The sequence below is a fragment of the Cavia porcellus genome, unplaced genomic scaffold, assembly GCF_034190915.1.
Source record: "Cavia porcellus strain 051 isolate PalLab524CR breed Dunkin Hartley unplaced genomic scaffold, mCavPor4.1 scaffold_1, whole genome shotgun sequence".
Taxonomy (NCBI): Eukaryota; Metazoa; Chordata; class Mammalia; order Rodentia; family Caviidae; genus Cavia; species Cavia porcellus.
In genome coordinates, this window is record NW_026947484.1 from 108,039,899 (window position 1) to 108,060,939 (window position 21,041).

Genomic DNA, 21,041 nt, shown 5'->3' on the forward strand with positions numbered 1-21,041 from the left:
AAAGACATGTAAACATCTGCTCAACAAATCCAATTTCCAAGCTAGCTCTCGGTCAATATTTAGGAAACTGAATACCTACCATTATTACATGCAGAACTGCTTTTTGATAAATACAATGGTCAGCAAATAACCATACACATTCACTACAGGGTACTGCTGGCAGGAACCTCATGGATGTATATAGTCTGTGTTGTGCTGAATAAAAGACAGCAGGCACTTCAGGAGTTTTGAGAAGCAAAAACTAAGAGTCTTGTTGAATTTAAAATTCTGGTGAGAGCTAGGCATCGAGGTGTACACCCTATAATCCAGCACTTTTGGAGGCTAAAACAGGAGGATCACAATTTCAAGGCCAGCCTCAACAATTTTATCAATTTAGTAAGATCATGTCTCAAAATAAAACATAGGTTTGGAGATGTAACACGGTAGATTCAATCCCACCATGCCCTGTCTTTCCCCAAAGAAACTGGTAACTATTGCATTTGAGAGGCCAAGCAAGGCAGGAAGACTGTAATTTATTTTTTCAATTTTTTTTTTTATTTTTTTATTTTGGTACCAGGGATTGAACTCATGACTTTGCACTTGCCAGTCAGGCGCTTATGCTACTGAGCTAAATCCCCAGCCCTTTATTTTTATTTTTGAGACAGGGTCTCACTGTAGTCCAAGTTGGCTGCAAATTCAGTGATCTTCCTGCCTCAGCCTCCTGAGTGCTGGGATTACAGGTGTCCACCACCCACACCTAGTAAGGATTATAAATTTGAGGTTAGGGGCTGGGGATTTAGCTCAGCGGCATAAGCTCCTGCCTTGCAAGCAGACAGTCCTGAGTTCGATCCCTGGTACCGATAAAAAGGAAAAATGCAAAAAAAAATAAAAAAAAATAAAATAAAATAAAATAAAAATAAATAAATTTGAGGTTAGCCTGGACTGCACAGTGAATCCTATTTCAAAAAAAGAAAAAGAAGAGGCTGGAGATTTAGCTCAGAGGCATAAGCACCTGCCTTCAAGCAGGCAGTCATGAGTTGTATCCCTGGTACTGATAAAAAAAAAAAAAGAGAGAGAGAGAAAGAAAACAGCCAGGGGCAGGGTGACTCATGTTTTATAACCCCAGTACTTGGGAGGCTGAAGCAAGAGGGTTGCTGTGAGTCAGAGCCCAGCCTAAGACCTTGTCTCAAAAAACATAACAGGTGGTTTTTCTTTTCTTTCTGAGGCTACACTTACATTGAGTTATAAATTCCTTTCCTCTGTACTTTGTCCTGTAATCAGTATTATACCTTATCCACTTGGCTTTGGACAGTTTAATTAATTAACTTATTTGTATTGGGGATTGAACTCACAACCTTGCACTTACCAGGTAAGTGCTTGAACCACTGAGCTAAGTCCCCAGCCTTATTTTTGTTTTTTTGTGGGTTTTTTTGTTTTGTTTTTTAGATGCCGGGGATCAAACTCCCAACCTCACGTTTGCCAAGCAGACACTTACGATGCTGAACTAAACCAGGCCCTTTTTTTTTTGTTTGTTTGTTCGTTTTTTTGAGACACTCTCACCGTGTAGTTCAGGCTGGTCTTGAGCTCACTTTGTAGTCCAGGCTGGTCTCAAACTTGCAACTCTCTTGCTTCAGCCTCCCAAGTGTCAGGATTACAAGCATGCACCATCACACCCTGCTAGTTTAATTGATTTCAGATTGCATTTAAGGAATAGGCCAAGTGTGCTAGCACATGACTATAATCCTAGCTACTTGGAAGGCTGAGAGAGGAGGATCTCAAGTTTGAGAACACCCTGGGTAACTGAGATACTGGGGCAAGAGGACTAGAGTGACTTTGAGGCCACCCTGGGCTACATAGCAAGACTTTTTTTTTTTTTTTTTTTTTTTTGGTACTGGGGATTGAACTCACAACCTCGTGCTTGCCAGGCAGGCGCTCATGCCACTGAGCCTCTTGCACTGTAAGGAAGGGAAGAAGAGCGGGCACTTGTGCAGTAAAGGCTTGGTCCCCAGGTAGCAGTATTCAGAGGTGTCACTTAGGTGACTGGATCAAGAGGGCACTCACTCCATTGCCGCACTACTGAGCTCACAGCTGAGTGGGGCCAAGGACACACACAGGGCCTGGCTGAAGGGTGTAGGCTGGGGTGTGACCTTGGGGACTATTATCTTGCCCCCAGCCACCTTCTGGCTCTTTCCCTCACTCTCTGCTTCCTGGTCACCACAGAGGTAAGCAGGCAGCTTTCCTCGTGCAGGCCCTGTCACTGCGATATTCCTGCTCCTCACAGGCTTACCGCAGAGGAGCCAGCCGGCCCTCAAAACCTGGGAAACTGAGCAGAAATAAACCTCTCCTCCTCGGGGTCAGTAGTTTCAGGAATTCTGTCACAGTGATGAAAAGCTGACTGTAACAGAAAGTGAGGAAGAGGAACCCCTCTAGGCCGCCATTCCCACAAGCTCCCCAACTTGTGGGGATTTTGTTCCAAAGCTAATTCCAATCTGAGTAGTGCTGCTGGCAGTGCCCGAACAGGAATGACAAAGTTAATCTATGGGGGTGACGGTTTTGACGTCCAAGGCTGCTATCCTCTCTCTCTCCTGCCAGTTGCCTGCCTCCCTCCACACCTCTGCACTGTCCTGGGAGGCTGACCCTGTATAACCTTCATGGTGGGGACGTCAGCACTGCGGCTTCCTCTGCATTCAACCAACAGGGAGCCCTCGAGCAAGCAAGCGTGGGAGGAGAAAGAGCAGAAGCCAGGGCACTGGCCTCGGGGTGCCCTTCTGTGAGCCCCCAGCCTTATCCCTTGCTTCGTGTGCTGCTTCTTTCCGTGCACCACTTCCCTTCATCTTGTTATGTCGGGGGATTTTCTAAACTCACTACTGACTCACCCTGTTGCCCTGCACTTTGAGTTTTTTTGTCCCCCTCCCTTTGGATTTTTTGAGACAGGGTTTTACTATGGAGCCCAGGTTGGCCTTGAACTCATGGTAATCCTCCTGCCTCAGCATCCCAAGTGCTGGAATTACAGGCGTGCACCATCATGCCTGGTAGGTGCCCATATACTTTAAAAGTGTTTCTTCACCAAGGCATGGTAGTGCACACCTGTCATCTAGCACTTCACAGGATGAGACAGCAGGACCACTGTAAGTCAGAGGCCATCGGGACTACACAATGAGCTCAAAACCAGCCTCAACTACATAGGAGAGCCTGCCCTCCTCTCAAAATAAAAATACAGCCCTTCATTCTTTGCAGAAACATTTATTGAAAGCCTCTGTCTGAGAGAGAGACAGAAGGGGTCCCAAGTAGGTTGCCCTAACAATCAACTTTTTTTTTTTTGTACCAGGGATCAAACTCACAAACTTATACTTACCAGGCAAGTGCTTGAGCCACTAAGCTAAATCCCTGGCCCCTTTTTTTTTCTTGTCTTTTTCCTGGTACCAGGGATCCAACTCATGACTGCCTGCTTGCAAGGCAGGCGCTTATGCCGCTGAGCTAAATCCCCAGCTCCAATCTGGTGGTGTTTTATCCATATTGCTGAGCATGGTGGCACCCAATGTAATCCCATTACTCAAGAGGCTGAGGCAGGAGGATCGTTGAGAGTTTTAGACCAACCTGGGCTACAAAGTGAGCTCAAGGCCATCCTGAACTGCATAGCGAGACCCTGTCTCAAAAAAGAAAAAATAAATAAATAAATTACATAAGACCATGTCTCAAAAAAAAACATAAATAAGGGCTGGGCTGAATGTTCTGCACTGAAAAAAAGAATTGATCTATGTACTTTAACCTTACTTATATATATATAATCTTAAATTCAATGAATCAACACAGAGGACCAAGTGCTAAAAAGTAACCAGACTTGTGTGGCTGCCAAGCATTAAGGAGCTACAAATAGGACCAACAGTAACAGCCCAGGCCCTTTGACTTAGCCGCCAAAGAACTCAAGATGCTAAACAGCTTGTGGAGCTTTGTGACTTGGAACCTTCTGTTTCAGTTCCCTGAAGCCTCACAAAAGCTGAGACTCTGGCTGCTAGGGCTGCATTTTCACAACCTCCTAGGCACCTCTGAGAAACCAGCTGGGGAACCCCCAAGGAAGACAGCTTTGTCCTTGGGTTGGCACATTCTGGCTTTTAAAGATTTAACTTTGAGCTGATATTTTGATCTTTTTTTTTTTTGTCTTTTTCCTTTTTATCGGTACCAGGGACCGAACTCAAGACTGCCTGCTTACAAGGCAGGCGCTTATGCCTGCTGAGCTAAATCCCCAGCCCCCGATATTTTGATTTTTAAAACCTGTAAGAAGTAGCATGGTAACTTAGGGAGAAGGATCAAAAGTTCAAGTCCAGCGTGAGTAACTTGGCCAGACCCTGGTTTTTGTTGTTGTTTTGTGGGTTTGTTGTTTGTTTTGGTGTTGTTTTTGCAATGCTGGGGATTGAACCTAAGGCCTTCAGACTGAACTACACCCGCATCCCTTTGAGATATTCTTTTAAAATTTTGAGACAATGTCTGGCTAAGACACTAAATTACCCAAGATGGGCTCAAACTTAGAATCCTGATCTTCCTGCCTCTGCGTCCCAGAGTGCTAGAATTACAGTTATGAGCTACAGACCTTGTTGTAAAATTTTACTTGTTGATTGAGTGTTTTAGGATTTCAGTATGTAGTTTTGGCTGGCTTTGAACTTTAGGCAGTTCTCCTGTCTTAGCCTCTCAAGCACTAACATGACAGATTTCGTGCCACCATACCCAGCAGCTTAAAATTTTTAAAAAGTGGGGGGAATGATACATATGTCAGTTGCAGAGTACTTAGCATGCACGAGGTCCTAATGCAGGAAAAAAAAATCAGATTCCTTAATTGAGGTCATGATCACCTCTCTTTTGTCAGTAATAATTATTTCTTTGAATTCATTCCTTCATTTATTAGTCACTACTGTCAGAAAGAGGCACCTCATGAGTATTAATGAAGTACATTATTGCTAGTGGCCCACATTATTTTGGTTTTGCACGAAAGCCTTACACTTGGAGCCAGGTATGGCCGTACACACCTACAATCCCAGCACTCAGGAGGCTGAGGCAGGAGGATCACTGTGAGTCAGAGGCAGATAGGCCACACAGAGTTCAAGGCCAGTATGAACTACGTAACAAGATCCTGTCTCAAACAAATAAATTTAAAAAACGCTTAAACTTTTATTTATGCCCTATTTTTACATATTCCTGTTGACATACATTCTTTGCATTCCTGAATAAATACAGGACACACAGTTGAGATGAATTAAACACACAAAACCAATGTGAGCAACCACAGACTGTTGCTCACCTTGCAACAGTTGCCTTCATTAGCTCTGACAGCCCAGCTTAGACACTTCCGGGAAAGATCCTAATGAATGAATTTGCTTTATCATTAAACTACAGCCAGGCCTTTAACCTGCAAATTGCTGCTGCCTGCAGAGTCACAAGATTACATTTTCTTTTTTTTTTGTCTTTTTCCTTTTTATCAGTACCAGGGATCGAACTCAGGACTGCCTGCTTGCAAGGCAGACGCTTATGCTGCTGAGCTAAATCCCCAGCCCCAAGATTACATTTTCAATGTGTGTATAGTTGGTCCTCCAAACCCATGGATTCTACATCCTTGGAGTCAATCTACTGCAGACAGAAAATATTCTGAGAGAGCACACCTGCAATTCTGAGAGCCTGAGGCAGGACTGCAGCAAATTCAAGCCCAGCCTGGGAACCTGGTGACTAACAGCCTGTGTCAAATTTTTAAAAAATTAAGAGCAGGGCATGGGGCTCAGTGCAAAAGCCCTGGCTTCAATCCCCAGGAACATAAACAAGTAAATAAACCCAGGCCGTAATCCAGCACTCAGGAGGCTGAGATAGAAGGTTTACCACAAGTTCTGGGCCAGCCTGAGCTACACAATAAGTTCAAGACCCGCTTGAACTACATGGTGAGGCCCTGCCTCAAACAAAAAAATAACATTGAAAGAAATCGTGTCTGTACTGAACCGTTTTCCTTGTCATTATTCCCTAAACAACAGCATAAAGCTTATTTAGCTACCCTTTGTATTGTGCCAGGTATTATAAGGAACACAGAGATGATTTACAGTACACGGGAGGCTGTGCACAGCCTCCATGCTAAGGTTATTCTAGACAGGGGATTGGGTAATGGAGGCACCAGGATCCCCCTTCCCACTGATGCAGAGAGATGCCTGTGTGTTATTTGATCTATAGTTAAGCCTGATGATCATTCATTTACCCCCCTTTGCTTATGTCCACTTTCTGGGCAAGAACTCCATTGTGAGATGTGCTCCTCAGAGGGCTGTGAAAGGGTATGGCCTCCTTATCCTCTTTAAGAAGTCAATGAAGGGGACTGGGGATTTAGCTCAGTGGCATAAGCACCTGCCTTGCATGCAGGTGGTCATCAGTTTGATCCCCAGGACCAATAAAAAGGAAAAAGAAAAAAAAAAAAGAAGTCAATGAAGTTCAGGGACAAAAAAGGCTTGCCATTCCTGTTCTTTACCACCACTATGGGCCAAAGCATTTTGGTGTCGACAAAAAAAAACAAAAACAAAAACAAAAACAAGAGATTAAACTCATGGAGAACGAAATTTGGCCAAAGGAGCTTAAATGCGATGTGAAGAATGTTCAGAGGACATTTTATGGGTTTTGTTGTTGTTGCTTTGCTTTGTTTTGGAGATAGGGTTTCACTGTGTATTTCAGGCTAGCCTTGAGTTCACTGCGCTGCCAGAGGTGGCCTCGAATTTGCAGCAATCTTCCTGCCTCTAACCTGTACCTCACAATCCTAGAACGGCCTCTCCATACTGTGTTTTCAGATCAAGAGGAAACAGGTTTGGGCCAGCGTTGCGAACTCCAGCAGTAAAGGGCGGAAGCAGGAACAACTAATCCCAGGTTTATTCACCCATTTCGCTCAGCACTTTCTGGCTAACATTTTGGAATCACTCGAGAGAGGCACTCGTTGGGGCCCCGGGGCTGCAGGGCTCGGTGCGGCCTCCAAGCGGCGCCCACGGCCGAGGCCTGAGCTGAACTGGGCGGAAACTGGGACGACGCGCCTGCGAAAACTCACTGGCAAATCCGCAAAGGCAGCCGCCGCCCGCGCAAGGCCTTCAGTGGCCTTAACGCCAAGGAGGCAGGCAAAGCGGGTGTGTCGTTGACACCTCCCCTTGGCACCCAGGACAATACACGGGTTCTGTTGCCAGCACCAGCTGGAGAACGAGCGCATCGCGTCCCGCGAACGCTCGCCGACCAGCGCTGGGATCCTCCAGTGCGGCCGAGGGTCTGCGAGGCGAGGCCACGCATGCGCGCGAGGAAGTACGCGCCCTGTCGCCCCCTACCGCTGTCTGAAGAAGGGATTGGCGGGGACTAGCTGGGGACCTGGCTCCCCCAGGGCTGGAGCCTTTGCTGGTTTTTTTTTTTTTTTTTAGCTTTTGCCCTTAAGCAATCCATTCTTCCAGCCAAATTCTCTTTAGGGCAAGGTTTGCTGATACAAAACTCAAATCAAGCTGCAGCTTCGTTTTATTGCTGCAAACATCCCCTCCATAGCCCCGCAGCCTAGGCCGGGCACCAGGCCCTGTAACCTTAACCTCAACCCAGAACTGTGCTCTGAGCGCCTCCCGACCCCACTTAACTCTGCTGTGGCTTGTGGATCCTGCCTTACTCACATGCACCGTTTCTTCGCCTGCCTCCTTCAGGAAACGCTGATTAAACCCGGGGGAACGCAGCCGCCCGGATTCTCCGGGAGAGCTCTCGAGGCCAAGATGCGGGCGCAGCAGCCCGGAGCAGCGCCGAGGCTTCGTCCCGCCCTCCCCCTTCCCCATGTGAGTGAAGTCAGGCGGCAGCTCAGGGACACAGCTGTATTGGGAAGCGGAGGCTCCTACACAGTAGGAGAGGCACGTCCCAGTCCCAGGGGCCCGAGAACTCGGCACAACGCGTATTCCCAGCCCGATCCATGCGTCCGTCCGCCCTCGGTGGCCCGCCCGGGGCCCAGCCGCGGAAGGGGCCGGGGCGGCAAGTTAAGGCAGCTTGGCGGGAGACAAGAGGGGGGAATGGGAGTCTGCAGCGCCCCTAGAAATGTGGGCTCAGTGAGGGAAAGAGCGTCTTGACTCCCACTCCACTCTCGAGGGCGGGGGAGGGGCAGTCAATAAATAACCCGAGGCGAGAATCCCCGGAGACTCGCGGAGTCCAGGAAGGCTGGATGCGTGGGCGGATTGAGGATGGGCATCTGTCCTTGGAGAAGCGTCCGTGCCCACGGCCTCACGGGACATGGGGGTCTAGGACCCCGAAACTCGTGGCGCAGCTTGTCTTAAAAGTTAAAGTGGCTGCTTCTGGGGACGGCCAGTTGGGGGGTGGGCACGACCAGGGTCGGCTTCGGGGACAGCGAAGGCTTCTCCGCGTCCACCCGCTTCGGGGCGCGGCCACGGTAGCCCTCGGGCCGGCCCAGGTAGAGATGCCTGCCCGCGCCCGCTGAGTACCTGGAGAGTCCGCCGGAGGGCACTCGCGTGAGCAGTGCAGGCGGCGTGCGGTGCGGGTGGAACTGCAGCCTGCGGCTCCCCCCAACGCCCAGCCGGGGCGCAGGGGCAGACAGCGCGGGCCGCGCCCCGCAGCCCCCATCTGGGGGCACGTCCAGCCGCAAGGGCGGCGCGCACTCGCGCGGCAGTGGACTGGGCTCGGGCGGGAGCGCGCGCGCCGCAACAGGGGTCGGGGTCGCTGGCTCGGCAGCCTGGCAGGGCGTCTGCGGGCCGTGCAGATAGCGTAGCAGCTCCTCCAGCGTGGTGACCTCCACTGCCTGCCCAGGGCAGCCGGGCGGCGGTGGCCTCACCAACACGCGCGGTGCGGCCCCACCTGCCGCGTGGCCGCCCCGCATGTGGCCCGGGCCTTCCTTAGCGTTGTTGCCGTTCTGGTTCCATTCCCAGGGCGCCGCAGGCGCGCGGAGGTGCTTGACCGGCAGCTCGGGCGTGGACTCTGGTGTGGGCAGACAGGCCAGCTCGGGTGGAGACCCGCCTTCGGGCGGGGGAAGGAAGGTGCTGTAGAGCTGTGGCGTATGTGCGGAGTCGTTGTCCTTGGGTGGCGGTGGGGGCTCTGCACCTGTCCCGTGCAGCCGCGCCAGGCTGCGGAGAGAGAGAGGGCGCGGGAGCCCCGCAGTCTCGATGTCCTTACTCCCTCGGCGGTGCGCGTGGCGACAAGCACAGGACACCAGGAGGCCAGAGATGAAGGCGCCCAGGATGAAGGCTGCGGCCACGCTGGCCAGGAGGAGCGGGACAGGGACGGAGAGCGAGGGTGAGGCCGCCGGGAGGTCCCTGCGCACACCTGGTACCGAGGGAAGCAGGGGTTCAGCCGGACTCTAGGCTTCCTTCCTCAGTATCCACCACCCTTGACGCTCTAAACAGCCCAGGACTACCCACACGCACAGGCCAGAGCATTTGGGCTCTGCAGCCATGCTAAGAGTAGTCGCCAAACCGCCAGTGCAGAAAGACTGGACTCGGGCTGCAGGCCCAGCTGAGGGTGGGGAAGGCTCCAAACAGGCAGTTAGTGAACATCAAACACCAGTCCGTGCTAGGCGTGCTAGGCGCAGAATCTTCCAAGTCAGCAGCCCCATGTCACTTTTACCCCTCCCAGCAGCCCCCTTACCCTGAGTGTGAGCTCCAAGAGTGGAAGACTGGGACCCCAGCGAGGCATCACTGGGGGGGCTGGGGGCCTCAGGGAAAGGGCCAGGACCCAGAAGCACTGGTGACAGAGACCAGGTCAGAGCCCATGAGGCTCCTGCCCTCCACCAAACACCCACCCAGTGTCCCCCGGGGCTTTGGAACCCGAGCTTCTGTTTTCTTCTGGGTATGGAGAAGGGCTCACCATGGGAACATTCTTTCATTTATTGGTGAAAAAACTACTGCACACCCTATAGGGCGCCAGGCCCTGAGCTAGATGTTGGGAATCTGGAGAATGGTGATGCGTGTGTGAGCCTTCAGGGTGCTGGTCCAATGCTGCTATGGGGTACAGACTTGTGATGTGGGCTAATAAGCAAGGGAGGTGAAGCCGGGACAAGATGACTCACCGTAAGCGGAATCCCCAGGACCAGACTGACTCCCAGTGGCTCCGTCTATGAAGCAGGGAGAGACAGGGTGAAAAGGGGGAAAGTGGGAGGCTACCTGAAGAACTGATGGAAACTGACTGCACCGCAGAAGGCAAGGAAGACAAAAGCCCACACGCAGGTGATGTCTGTGGCTATCAGCCACGTGCAGCTCTGGCTATGGCTGCAGCCACCCCTTCTGTTTACCTTGGCAGTCACCATGCTCCACGGATTCCTGGTTTCTAGCCTGATCTACATCAGTCCTGGGAAGAAAAGGAGGTGGCTGGATGCGGTGCTACACCTTGGCCCCATGCCCCACTCTGGCCCTCAGCTTCCTTTCTTAGCTATGTGAAACCTTGTTCTCAGGTAATCCAGGGGCTTACTTACCCACCAGGACCCCTGATATCCACACAGCCTCTGGAGCTATGCCATCCACAGTATGGGTCCTGAGAAGCCAGACAGCTCCTAGGAAAAACTGAGTCATGTCAGAGTGGGACCCACATTCTATTCCAGTCTCTTCTGTCACCCTGGCTTAGAGGGGACTCCCAGCACCATAGTCCCATTCCTTGATCCCCATCTCTGTTCCAGGTGCTGCTTATGACCTCCTTGAGAATGATGCCCTCCCTCCAAGTCCCTGGCAGCCCCAAGATCTATGGGTCTTTTTGTGCTCCTGCTGGCCAGGGAACTCACCCAGGCAGTCCTGGCCTCAGGCCTCTCTTACCTCTGACAGGCCCCGTGGCGAGCACAGCGGCTGAGAGGGAGGGAGATGATACAGCCAGAAAAAGCCACAAAGAGCCTGTGACCCTCGGTATCCAGCTCCAGCCCTATGATGCGTCGTGCTGTTTGGGCTGCATGTTTCCCACTGCACCTAGGGTGAGACTCAAAGGCATCAAAAGAGGCAGGTGAAGCCACTCTGGGACTGCTGACAAGCAGGAGGGGGAGGCGCATAAGCAACAGAGTGCAACTGTGGAGCTGCCCTGCCCCACTGTGCTAGCCTGATTTCCAAGGCCTTTCTCTACTCCTGCCCCAACCCATTCCCACATCCCCATCTGTAACCTGTTTTTCAGGGAACCTGTCCCCTTACCGGGAGGGGCTGTAGGCATCAATCTCTTCCAAGAGGACAGGGTCAGCTCTTCCAGGATGCCCCTCTGGGGGCAGCAACTTCAGCACTACCCCATCCTCAGAGCCAAGGAACAGGACGGTGGTATTACTGTGGGGACCAGCCATGCCATCCACAGCTACCTGTGTCAGAAGAGCCCTAGAACATAGACCTCAGGTCAAGGCACCCTGTCTAGTGGAAGCTTGAGCATTCAAGGGGTGCCTGCGGGTCCTGTGTCTTCCCCAACCCAGCATTTCCTTAGCACTCTGCCTTCTACTTTCATGACTTTCTCTCCCTACTGATGCAGTTACCTTGTGAGGTGAGAGAAAGGACTGCAGCTGAGGGAGGGGTGGCCAGGGTACCTGCTGGTGAGAGTAAGGAGCGGCTGATGGATGGCAGGTGGCACTGCAGGGTCCAGCAGTGGGTGGACCTTGATAAAGGTCAGGACATCATCAGGAAGGTCTTTAGAAGAGGAGAATGAGGCAGCTCCACCCATACCTGCACAGGATCCAGGCCTGGCAGGGACACAGAAGGGGTAACCTTAGGGCAGGGAACCCTGCTCTAGTTAAGCTGTGTCCTTCCCTATTCATAAACATGGTCGGCAGCTCCTGCCCCATCCAACAGATACCTGCGGCCCTGCTTCCCATCCCCAATGCAGCTGCCAGCCTCTCTGCAGGCCTAGGCCCCCTCCATCCTGTGAGCAGGTACCATCTCCTTATGCTCCCACGGAGGTCTCCCCCATCCTGGATACCTGGGTGAGGGGACTCTGTCCTCCGATACAGGGGTCCAGGCCCCATCCAGGCTCCTCTGCTCCTTGAACTTGCCCTCAAACCCATGCTCAATATCATCCAGGTAAAAGGCGCAGACTGCAGAGCCAGGGATGCTGGGGAAGCCAGAAAAGATGCAGGAGAGGTATTGAAAGGGACTGTGCAGCTCCTGCCAGTAAGAAGCGGTAGCTGCCCTTCATGCACCATGTTAGGCCAGGACAGCCACTGGGTGCGATGTTAGGAGGGAGGAAGGTGGGGAGGATAGCAAACAGGCTTTGCTTAACACTTCCCCTTACTGCCTGTACTGGCAGGCTTTCAAAGGGTAGCTGGATGCTGGAGGGCCAGGGGACAGGTGAGATCACAGCACTCAGCTTGGTACCAACCTATTGGTCTGGGTGGTGAAGACCCCAAAGAGAGCAGAGCGGCCGTGCAGGCTCACAGGCCCAGTCAAGGCCTGTAACACGTCAAAATAAAAGGTAGAATCCCCAGGGACAGAGCAGTTGAGCCGAAGCTTCAGGAAGGATGTCCACTGGCCATCCAGGGCACGGTTCGAGCCGCCCATGTCACGTTTACACACACGGGCCACACGGGAGAACTGCACCTGACAGGATGGGGAGGAGGAAGCATGCTGCTGGGTCAGCTAGCCCAGAAGAACATGGCAGCTTCTGAGCACCAGAAACAGAGAGAGGGTCACAGCAAAGGAAGTGCGGCATGGTGGGGATCATGTGAGGTCAAGATGAGGGTCATGGGCACATATGAGCAAGAGCTGGGGGTCATTCAAGGTTGGAGGCCCATAGTCTGGGAATTGTTATGGACACGAGGGTCCAGAGCTTTGGGGCCTGCTTTCTTTCTTACCCTCCCTAGTCGAGCATCCTCCACAGAGACTTCTCGGAAGAAGAAGTAAATGTGTTCTTCGTGCTCCACAGCATGGACAAAGTGTGGTTCTGAGGTGGGAGCAATGGAAAAAGAGTATGGAGAAGTATATGCTCACTCAGATGCTCCTGCCCCACACTGCATCTTCCTGCTGCATCCACACACACACTACCACACATCCTGCCTGCCCCTCAAGTTGGCCCTCTGCCCCTGTTTCCCAAGAACAGCCTCACCCACCAGGCCCACTGACCTCGAAGCCACTTGGAGTCATGCTTCGCAGTGCGGAGCAGGGGCAGAGGCCCAAGGCTTCTGTAGATGACAGGATCGCTGGCCTGGAAGTCTGTGTTTGTGGCTGAGTACAGGCTGCCCTCTGCAGGAGTGGGGTCAAGGAAGTGATCAGGGTCTTCTCCTGCCTCCTGTTGGGCTGCCAGCACCCATACACCCATACAAGGCCTGGCCCTGGCCCCGGCCCCTCCCTCACCCTCTATTCAGGGACAGAGGAAACCAAGCTGGGAGAGAAGCTATGGTAGGCACTCTCCAGCCTCATGCCTGCTTCTTCCATGTTCAGGTACGTACCTGCAAAGATGGCAACATTGGACTGGGTGGCATCAAAGGGGCATCGAGCCCGCCCATCCATCTCCTTATTCTCCTGCTGCAATGAAGTTATCTGGGGGCAGAGGGAGCAGGTTCTTGGAACACTTGGGGTCTTGGATGCTGGCTCTGTGGCCTACTCCCTCATGTGCCCTTGTCCCTCAGCCCTTCTGGAACTTCCATTCTGAGCAATCTCATCCCCAATCCCAATTCCTAGTCCCTTCCCATCAAACTGCTGCCCATCGTGGGCTCTGCTCCCAGCCCCATCCTGCCCTCCACCCTCTCCTTTGTACCCCGTAGCTGCGGCACTTGGGGTTGAATGAGTTCGTTCCACAAGCAAGGAGCGTCTGGGAGTCCCGGGGAACAAGGACACGAATGTAGTTGTAGCATTCCTCCTAGAGAACCCAAAATTCAAGCCAGGGACAGGAGTCACAGGAAGCAAGCTTCTACCTTGAGTAATATGGCATAGAGTCCCTGCTAAGCTGGTGGCTAGCCAGGTGGTCTCAGACCTTTCTGAGCCTTTTTGTGAAATGGGTAACCAAAAAGCATTAATTTTCCTCCCCATTGCTCTCTTGGCCCAGGGTGGAAAGGTGGACAGGAGCCTGGCCAGGGCAGAGGACTACTTGGGCAGAGGCTATGAGCAGGGAATCTCTCCTCCCCTTCAGATGTCTCCTTCCACTCCTCACCGTCTGCTTTCCCCGTACAGCACAGTTCTCCACACCTTGGCTCCTCCATGTCAGATACTGAAGGGAGAAGCAAAAGCAGGAATTCACGAGGCATCCTGGGCCCTGCCTCACAGTATGGCTCTTTTCTGGTTCTTCTTCCCACCCACTTGAGGCCCTCAGCTCTCTTCCAGTCTTATCTCTGGGCCTACACCTTCTCCTAGACAGCCTCACCTTGCTGGGCACCAGCCCTTCCCCTTCTTCTTGAGCCTGAAGATCAAAGAAGAAAATGTGGTCCCTGAAGGGGCAGGGAAGGAAGGGTTAGAGCTGAGCCAAGATACCCAGTCCTCAATCCCACCTCCCTATGGTCACCTGCACAGGGACAGCTCGCATGGCTCTCCTGGCCCCTGGCCTTCCCCTTAGTCCATGTTTTGGTGTTTGGGACCTAAATTCAAGCATGTCCATGTTCCTGCAGGATGCTGCACTGGCCATGCAGTTCCCATGTCTTCCAGGAGCATACATGTTTGCCCCACAACTGTTCCTCGGTCAGTTTACCGGGCAGCCACTAGCAAGGTCCGGTTCAAGGTCAGGAATCTCTGAAAGTCCAGTCCCAGTTCTGCAGCCACAGCATCTTCCTCCAGTCCCCGGAACCAGGACAATGGGGAAGAACCTAGAGCACAGAAACAAGGCGGTGCTGAGGGCACCAAGATACCATGTGGGACCCTATACCCTCCATCCAGGGGAAACCCAGCCATGGACAGAGTAGAGATGGGAGACAAGAGGGGGCCAGCTATTAATAAAAATAAAATAAAATACTTAATCCCTGCCAAGCACTGTGGTAGCACTTTTGATGCACCATTTCATTTCATATTAACCCTGTGAGGTCAGGCTTTACAGGAGGGAACCTGAGGCAGGAAGCAGCTGCATTAATTTGAAGTGGCAGGCGCCAGGATTTAGGTTCAGATCTGCAGGACTCAAGTGCTGAGCTCAGTCCCTTCCTGGACTACTTTTGGGCTCAGCTTGTACACTGCCCATCTGGAGCCTTTATTGTACTCCACATACACCCTCCACATCCTCGAATCCACCACAGCTCTCCAAGGCTTCTGCCTCTTCCGATCCACCTGACTGCATCCTGGGAATCTCAGTCCCCAGCATTCAAAGACAGCCCAGGGTTTAGGGAAATGCATCAACATTCAGAAAGTGCTTAGAACTGCAACTGGCACAAAGTGTTTGCCGTTCGTATCTCTCCAACAATTTCTCTCAACCCAACTGCAGTCCCTCTACACATCAAATTCCTCTACTTCCTCCATATATAATAGGCACTTGCAAAATAGATAATGTTCTTCCCAGAAAGGCGGGAGTTGTGGTTTCTAGCATGGCAGTACAAACGGTAGAAAGGGAGGTAAGAGGTGTTGGGAACCACCAAACTGGTAACTAAAAATAATAAACAAATAGAAAGCATTTACTTTGTGCCAGACAGTGTTTTCTGCACTTTATAAGTATTAATTCATTTAACCCCTAAATAACTCTATGAGGGAGATGAGGAGACTGAGGCTAAAAAAGATTAAATAACTTTAACTAAGGTCACATGACTGCTAAAACCCAGGTATGGTGGCACAGGCCTGTAAACCCAGCACTCTGAGAGCCTGGAGGAGAAGAGTCACAAGCTCCAGTCTGCCAAAGCAATTTAGACCCAGTCTTTAAAAAATGAGCTCAGTGCAAAGGTCCTGGGTTCAACTCCTAGTACCAAAAGAGATTTCCTGCTAAGATTTTTTTCTTTTTTTTTGAGACAGGGTCTCACTACATAGCTATCAGACTGGTTGCAAACTCACTATGTAGACCAGGCTGGCCTTGAACTGGTGGGGATCCTCCTGCCTCAACCCTGTTAAGATTTGGTCTGAGTTCATGCTTTTAACCACCAAGCAACACAGTGGAAAATCAGGCCCAATCACAAGAAAGAACAGAGACAGGAGGCTGAGACAAACAGATTACCATGAGTTCAGGGCCAATTTGGACTATATGGCCAAGCCCTGCCTTAAAAATACAGAAGGGAGCCCAGGAGCTCCCTGTACCTTACCTGCCACAGAGGGGTGAGACTCACCTTGTAAGTCAGAGGTGAATAGGGGGAGGGGATCTTGGGGGAAGGCAGCCTGGCTATGGGGAAGTGAGAGCAGCAGTAGCAGGAAGGGCATGAAGTAGGAGCCACGGGGCATCCTGTGCTGGGCAGCTCAGGCCCCAGGGGGTACCCCCTCACCCATATGCCGGGCCTGGAAGGGGAGACAGAAAACAGTCGGGGAAGGGACCAAGGGCCAGTAGCTCCTCTCCAGAAGTATCCCCAGAAGACCTGAGGGGTGGGGGGAAAATACCCTCTCGGTGCACTGGCCCAGTCCCAGCGGCTGTCACTGTCACTCAAGGCTGATCCCTCTCCAACTGGCCCAAACCGGCTGGCGTGAAGCTGCCAGCCAGTGTGACCCCAGGTAAGGACAGGACAGACTACCTCCCCAAGCCTTCTCACTCTCCTATCCTCTCCTGCCAGTCTGGGACTTTAGGGAGGTGACACCTCCTGCCCCTCCTGTGCTCACCCCTTCTCAGCTATAATTAGACCGTGAAGCCTTAAAAGTATAAATAGTGACTCCTTGGCACCAGGAAGAGGAAGAGGGGACCAAGTTGGCCTCTCCCTCCCTCACAGACCCCCAAGTGCCCTGGGAGGGAGGTAGGTGCTGCACCCTTTGTGCACCCTGTGTGAGCCAGGTCTCTATGAGAGTGAGAAAGAACACAGCAGGGGGCTGCTGCCCAGTGTCACTGTTCTGGTCTAGGCTCATGCTGCAGGGGCCCCTCCCACTACTAGAGAAGATGCTGGGCAGGGAGGGACCTCGGGGGGCTGTGTTAGCCAAAAATGAATCTGCATCAAAGCCAGATCAGAGGCTAAATTTAGCTCTGGCTGCAGCTGTCTTCACGACCACTGGCCCCCTCCCAGGCTCCCTAGCCCCCTGGTTCCTCCCTGGCTTCTAAGAGCCAGGGCATATACTTGACAGGGGAAGGGCTGACCCACCCGCTAAGAGAGGCCAAGGATAGAAGGACTGGTGAGGTGAAATGGCTGAATGTGCCCCTCTTTCCCTCTCTTCCCTCATTAGGCTGCCTCTGAAATTGAAATATAAATAATTCAGTGACAAGCAATTGTAGCCCAAAGTACAGGAAAAGATGGATATCGTGGAAGGGACAGTGAGACTAGTCTCATCCCAGCCCATTAGCCTTCTCAGCCCACTGACTCCCACAGAGGGAGGTTTGAGCCAGCTTCCTGCCTTCCCCTAAAATTGAAGTGAAGGACAGAGGCGGCTCCAGAAATCAGGTCAGGGAGGGTAAGAATTGTTTACTTCGTGAACACATCACAGTAATCCTCAGTTTAGCATCCCAGCAAGTCCCCTAGAGAACTCCTGTGCTTACAGGTCCAGCTCCCTTCTACGTTCCCAGTAATTCAACTCTTGAAGCAGGGACCCAAGTGTCCCCTCACCCTCAATCCAGCGTCACTGGTGGAGGCTGACGTCAGGTGAGGCCCCCAGAGAGCTGGAGGAAGGGAAGGGGTAAGAACACCTAATGATGACCCCCCTTCCCCAGGGGCAGAGCAGCCAGCCACCTAGACCCTCTGGCGTCCACAGGCCCAGCCTCCTTCCCTCCCTCCCCACTACTGAGGTCCGGTCCTGGATGCCGGCACCCCCATGGGAAGAGAAAGGGACAGAGCTTGTCTCCCATGCTCCCCTGTCTGCCCCCCAACCAGTTGCCTTGGGCAACTGGTATCTTTACCCTGGAAACAAGTCTGGTGTCTAACAAGTGGGGAGAACAGTGGGCCCCTCTTCCTGCTTCCTGACTGTGCCTGCTTCTATCCCTGTTTTTCTTACCTGGCGCGTTGGCTTCTATGGGGACAGGGGAACAGGAGACCTCTGAGGGGGTAAGAGACCTCTGACCTGATGAAGAAGGGACAAAGGAGGAAAGAGACTTTTAGTTACACCTCCCTTACCACATCTCTTAGAAGTAAATGTGAAGCTGGATGTGATGATAACACCCATAGCCCCAGGAAGACTGAGGCAGGAGAATCACAAATTCCAGGCCAGTCTGGGCCACTTTCCTTTTTTCTTTTGGCAACTTATTTTTGTTGTTGCATTTTTTTTTGAGACATGGTTTCATTCCGTAGTCAGGCTGATCTTATATTCACTCTAGCCTCAAACTCATGGTAATCCTGTCTTACCTTGCACATCAAGCATGGCCTAGCCTGGATAACTTAGACTCTTTCTCAAAATATAAAAAAGGGATGTGTGTAGATCAGTGGAGAGCACCTCTGGGCTCAACCCCCCCATAAGACATGGGGTGTTAAGTATGAAAATGTGAAAGAAGTCAAACTTTGGGTTAGACACTGCCTTGGAAAGTGGGGGAGGGGGACATGTAGTGTGGTTACAAAGGTGCAAGGGCAAAGATAGGCGGGCAGAGGTTGAGCCCTAGTCAAAAAATCCCTGAAACTGCAAGGCCAGACTTGGAAGGAGCCACTGGGAGAAGTCTGTGGGACATGAGGACCTCTCCTGTCAAAACCTTCAGAATCCCACAGCCTTCTTACAGCCCTCTTAGCAAGCTTCCTAGCTAGGGACAATAGACTCATTTGCATCTCATTTGCATGTTCTTCATTTCCAGGCAAAATGCTTTGATAACAAGCAACCTAGCCCCTTCTCCCCCACCTCTCTTCACCCTGGCTCCGCATGCACACGCAAGTGGAATTGGTCCAGCACCTAAAAGCATTATGTTGGCCTCTGCCTTGGCCCCCTAGTCTCATTGAAATACATCTTTGAGATGTTCTCTTGGGGAATGTTTTGGGGAATAGCATCTGGTTGACTTCCACCCATCCCTGACGGGTGGAGGGGCTCACAGTGACCTGCAGGAATCCCTGGGAGACCTGACCAACTCCTCATTTCTGGGAAGAGGAAACAGCCCTTCTCTGTCCTCTTCACCAGGCAGCTACCTCTGGGGAGTGGCCGAGGTCACAGCCAGAACCTAGCAGAGCTAGGAAAAGGGGAGACTGGACTGGGGACAATAGCAGGAAGCCATCGGGCTCCTTGCCTGCCCGGTCCCCTTCCTCAAGGGGCGCGAGGGTTGTGCAAGGAGTCGTGTCTAGCCTGTCTTCATCTTTCCCCCTCCTTCGTCTTCAGCCAGGCTCGGTACCTTCCCTGCACCCACTCGGCCCCGCAGAGAGAACTCAGGTGTCTAGGGCTTCGCGGGAGGTGGGCCGACCAGGGCTGGATCCAGGCCTCCAGGGGGACGGGCAGCTGAGTCCTGGCCGGGACCGGGTCCCAGAGCCACGTTAGCGGGAGGAGGGGCTGGAGGGGTCCGCAGGCTCAGCAGGAGCCGGCCAGGAGGCGGGGCGGTCTCCGGGCTGGAAAACCGGGCCAGGGCAGAGAACCAGGAGGGCGGGCCCGGGCCAGGCGGAGCAGGGTTCGCGAGCGGGGACGCGGCTGTCTTTGCGGCTCTGCTCCTCGGAGATTCGACTAACAAAGCCCGGAGCCGAGCAGGGTGAGAGGAGGTGGGCACTGGGGCCGAGGTTTCTCGCGGGGAGGGGACTCCCCGACTCTGCTCTAGCCAAACCCCAGAGGTGCTCAGGCTCCTGCAAGCTCAAGGACGACGGTGCGGCCCTGAACCAAGTGCGAACGACGCGTCCCCTTACGTCCCGCAGGGGCACCGTGATGGTCCGCCCCCCCTCCCGGGTCTCAAAGCCTTAGTTTCCCTGGGGTAAGGCCAGGGACCAGGTTTTCCACCTCCTGCACGGTGCCCGCCGCACCCCAAAATGTTCCCCTTCCATGCTTCTCAATCCAACCAAATGCGACCCGAGGGACCAGTCGCGGAGGCGTCAAGACCCTGCGCCCACCAGGGCGGCGACGGAGCTTGGCCACGGTCCCCGCCTCCCGCGCGCCCCAACTCGCGGAGCCCTTCCCGCCGCACCCCCGGTTCCCCGCGCCCTCCCGACTCCTGTCCCGCCCCAAGGTACGGTACTTGCTAGGCGAGCCGGGTCGGTGGGATACAGAGTGTGGCGGGGGGCCGGGCCGGGGCCCCACGTTGCGCAGAGTTCGCAATCCGGGGTTGGGGCTCGGGCGAGACGCGATGCGCGTCCCAACTGGAGAGTCCTTGGACCTGGGCACCGGGGCGCTGTCTCTCCAGAGCTTTGGGTCCAGGTCACAGCCCCGACTCCCGCCGAGGATCCACGGAGGAAAACAATGCGACCGCCCGGAGCTCTGGGCTCGGCCTCAGCTGCCCCGCCCGCCTCCAGCTGGACCCGCCTCCAGCCCGCCCCTTCTTGCTATGACCAATAGAGTCCCTAGAGGGCTTTCAGACCCCGCCTCCTAGCCGCCTCTCCGCCTATAGTGCTGCTCTGGGGTGGGGCGCCAGGAACAGCGTCCACCCTGAGAGCCAGGCGGGAGGAGAGGTGGAGACTGGAGACCGTTGTGAGATGGAGAGACCCGCGGACAGTCGGCGAAACAAGGACAGAGGAAGACTCACAGAGAATTAGACACAAGCTGGCATGAGGAAGCCCACAGGACAAACGTCACGAGAGAGAAACTGAGAAAAGAGAGATAGGAAACCTGGGGGCCTTGGCTGGGCTCGGCTGTCAGAAGCTGTGAGATCCCAGTCCCCCTCCCCACTTTCCTTCTATGGTTGTGGCGACTCTGTTCCCTAGGGAGCCTTCTTCGCCTCAATCCAAATCCACCCCAGCTGCGCTTTTCCTCCCTATGATTTTTACCTCTGTCTTTTTATTTCTCCCCATGTGCCTCCTTTTGGTTCATCCTGACCCCAGTAAGGCGATCTGTATATAGGTAGGGGTTTTCCTTGCCCCTGTCGTTCCCCTGCTTACCACAACTGTCAAATCAAGATGGGCTTGGCTCACCATGCCAGGGACTAAGAAGTCAGGAAGCTAGGGTGGCTGGCAGTCAGGCTGTTGGCTGATGAAAGAGGACAGGTGAGAGGGGCTGATGCCAAAAAAG

At 53.1% G+C, this 21,041-nt stretch overlaps 1 protein-coding gene across 7 annotated transcripts; it reads right to left on the reverse strand.

The window, feature by feature from the left end:
- Window positions 1-7,809: 7,809 nt before the first annotated feature.
- On the reverse strand, window positions 7,810-20,174 carry Sema6c (semaphorin 6C). Of its 7 annotated transcripts, XM_063253076.1 has the most exons (21): window positions 20,056-20,170; window positions 17,922-17,987; window positions 17,078-17,166; window positions 16,127-16,292; window positions 14,581-14,695; window positions 14,260-14,323; window positions 14,050-14,106; window positions 13,657-13,758; window positions 13,349-13,439; window positions 13,023-13,142; window positions 12,755-12,843; window positions 12,283-12,500; window positions 11,884-12,015; window positions 11,495-11,647; window positions 11,118-11,291; window positions 10,755-10,901; window positions 10,421-10,498; window positions 10,241-10,296; window positions 10,019-10,063; window positions 9,598-9,693; window positions 7,810-9,276 (listed from the first exon to the last, which is right to left on the reverse strand). In XM_063253076.1, exons 4-21 carry the CDS (start codon window positions 16,236-16,238, stop codon window positions 8,273-8,275), a joined length of 2,853 nt encoding a protein of 950 aa, XP_063109146.1. In that variant the 5' UTR covers window positions 16,239-16,292; window positions 17,078-17,166; window positions 17,922-17,987; window positions 20,056-20,170; the 3' UTR covers window positions 7,810-8,272. The 7 variants fall into 7 exon arrangements, with proteins under 7 accessions (XP_063109146.1, XP_023416973.1, XP_063109143.1 ...); XM_023561205.2 differs by lacking the exon at window positions 17,078-17,166 and having other exon boundaries at window positions 20,056-20,174; XM_063253073.1 differs by lacking the exon at window positions 17,078-17,166 and having other exon boundaries at window positions 20,060-20,104.
- Between the last annotated feature and the right edge of the window lie 867 nt (window positions 20,175-21,041).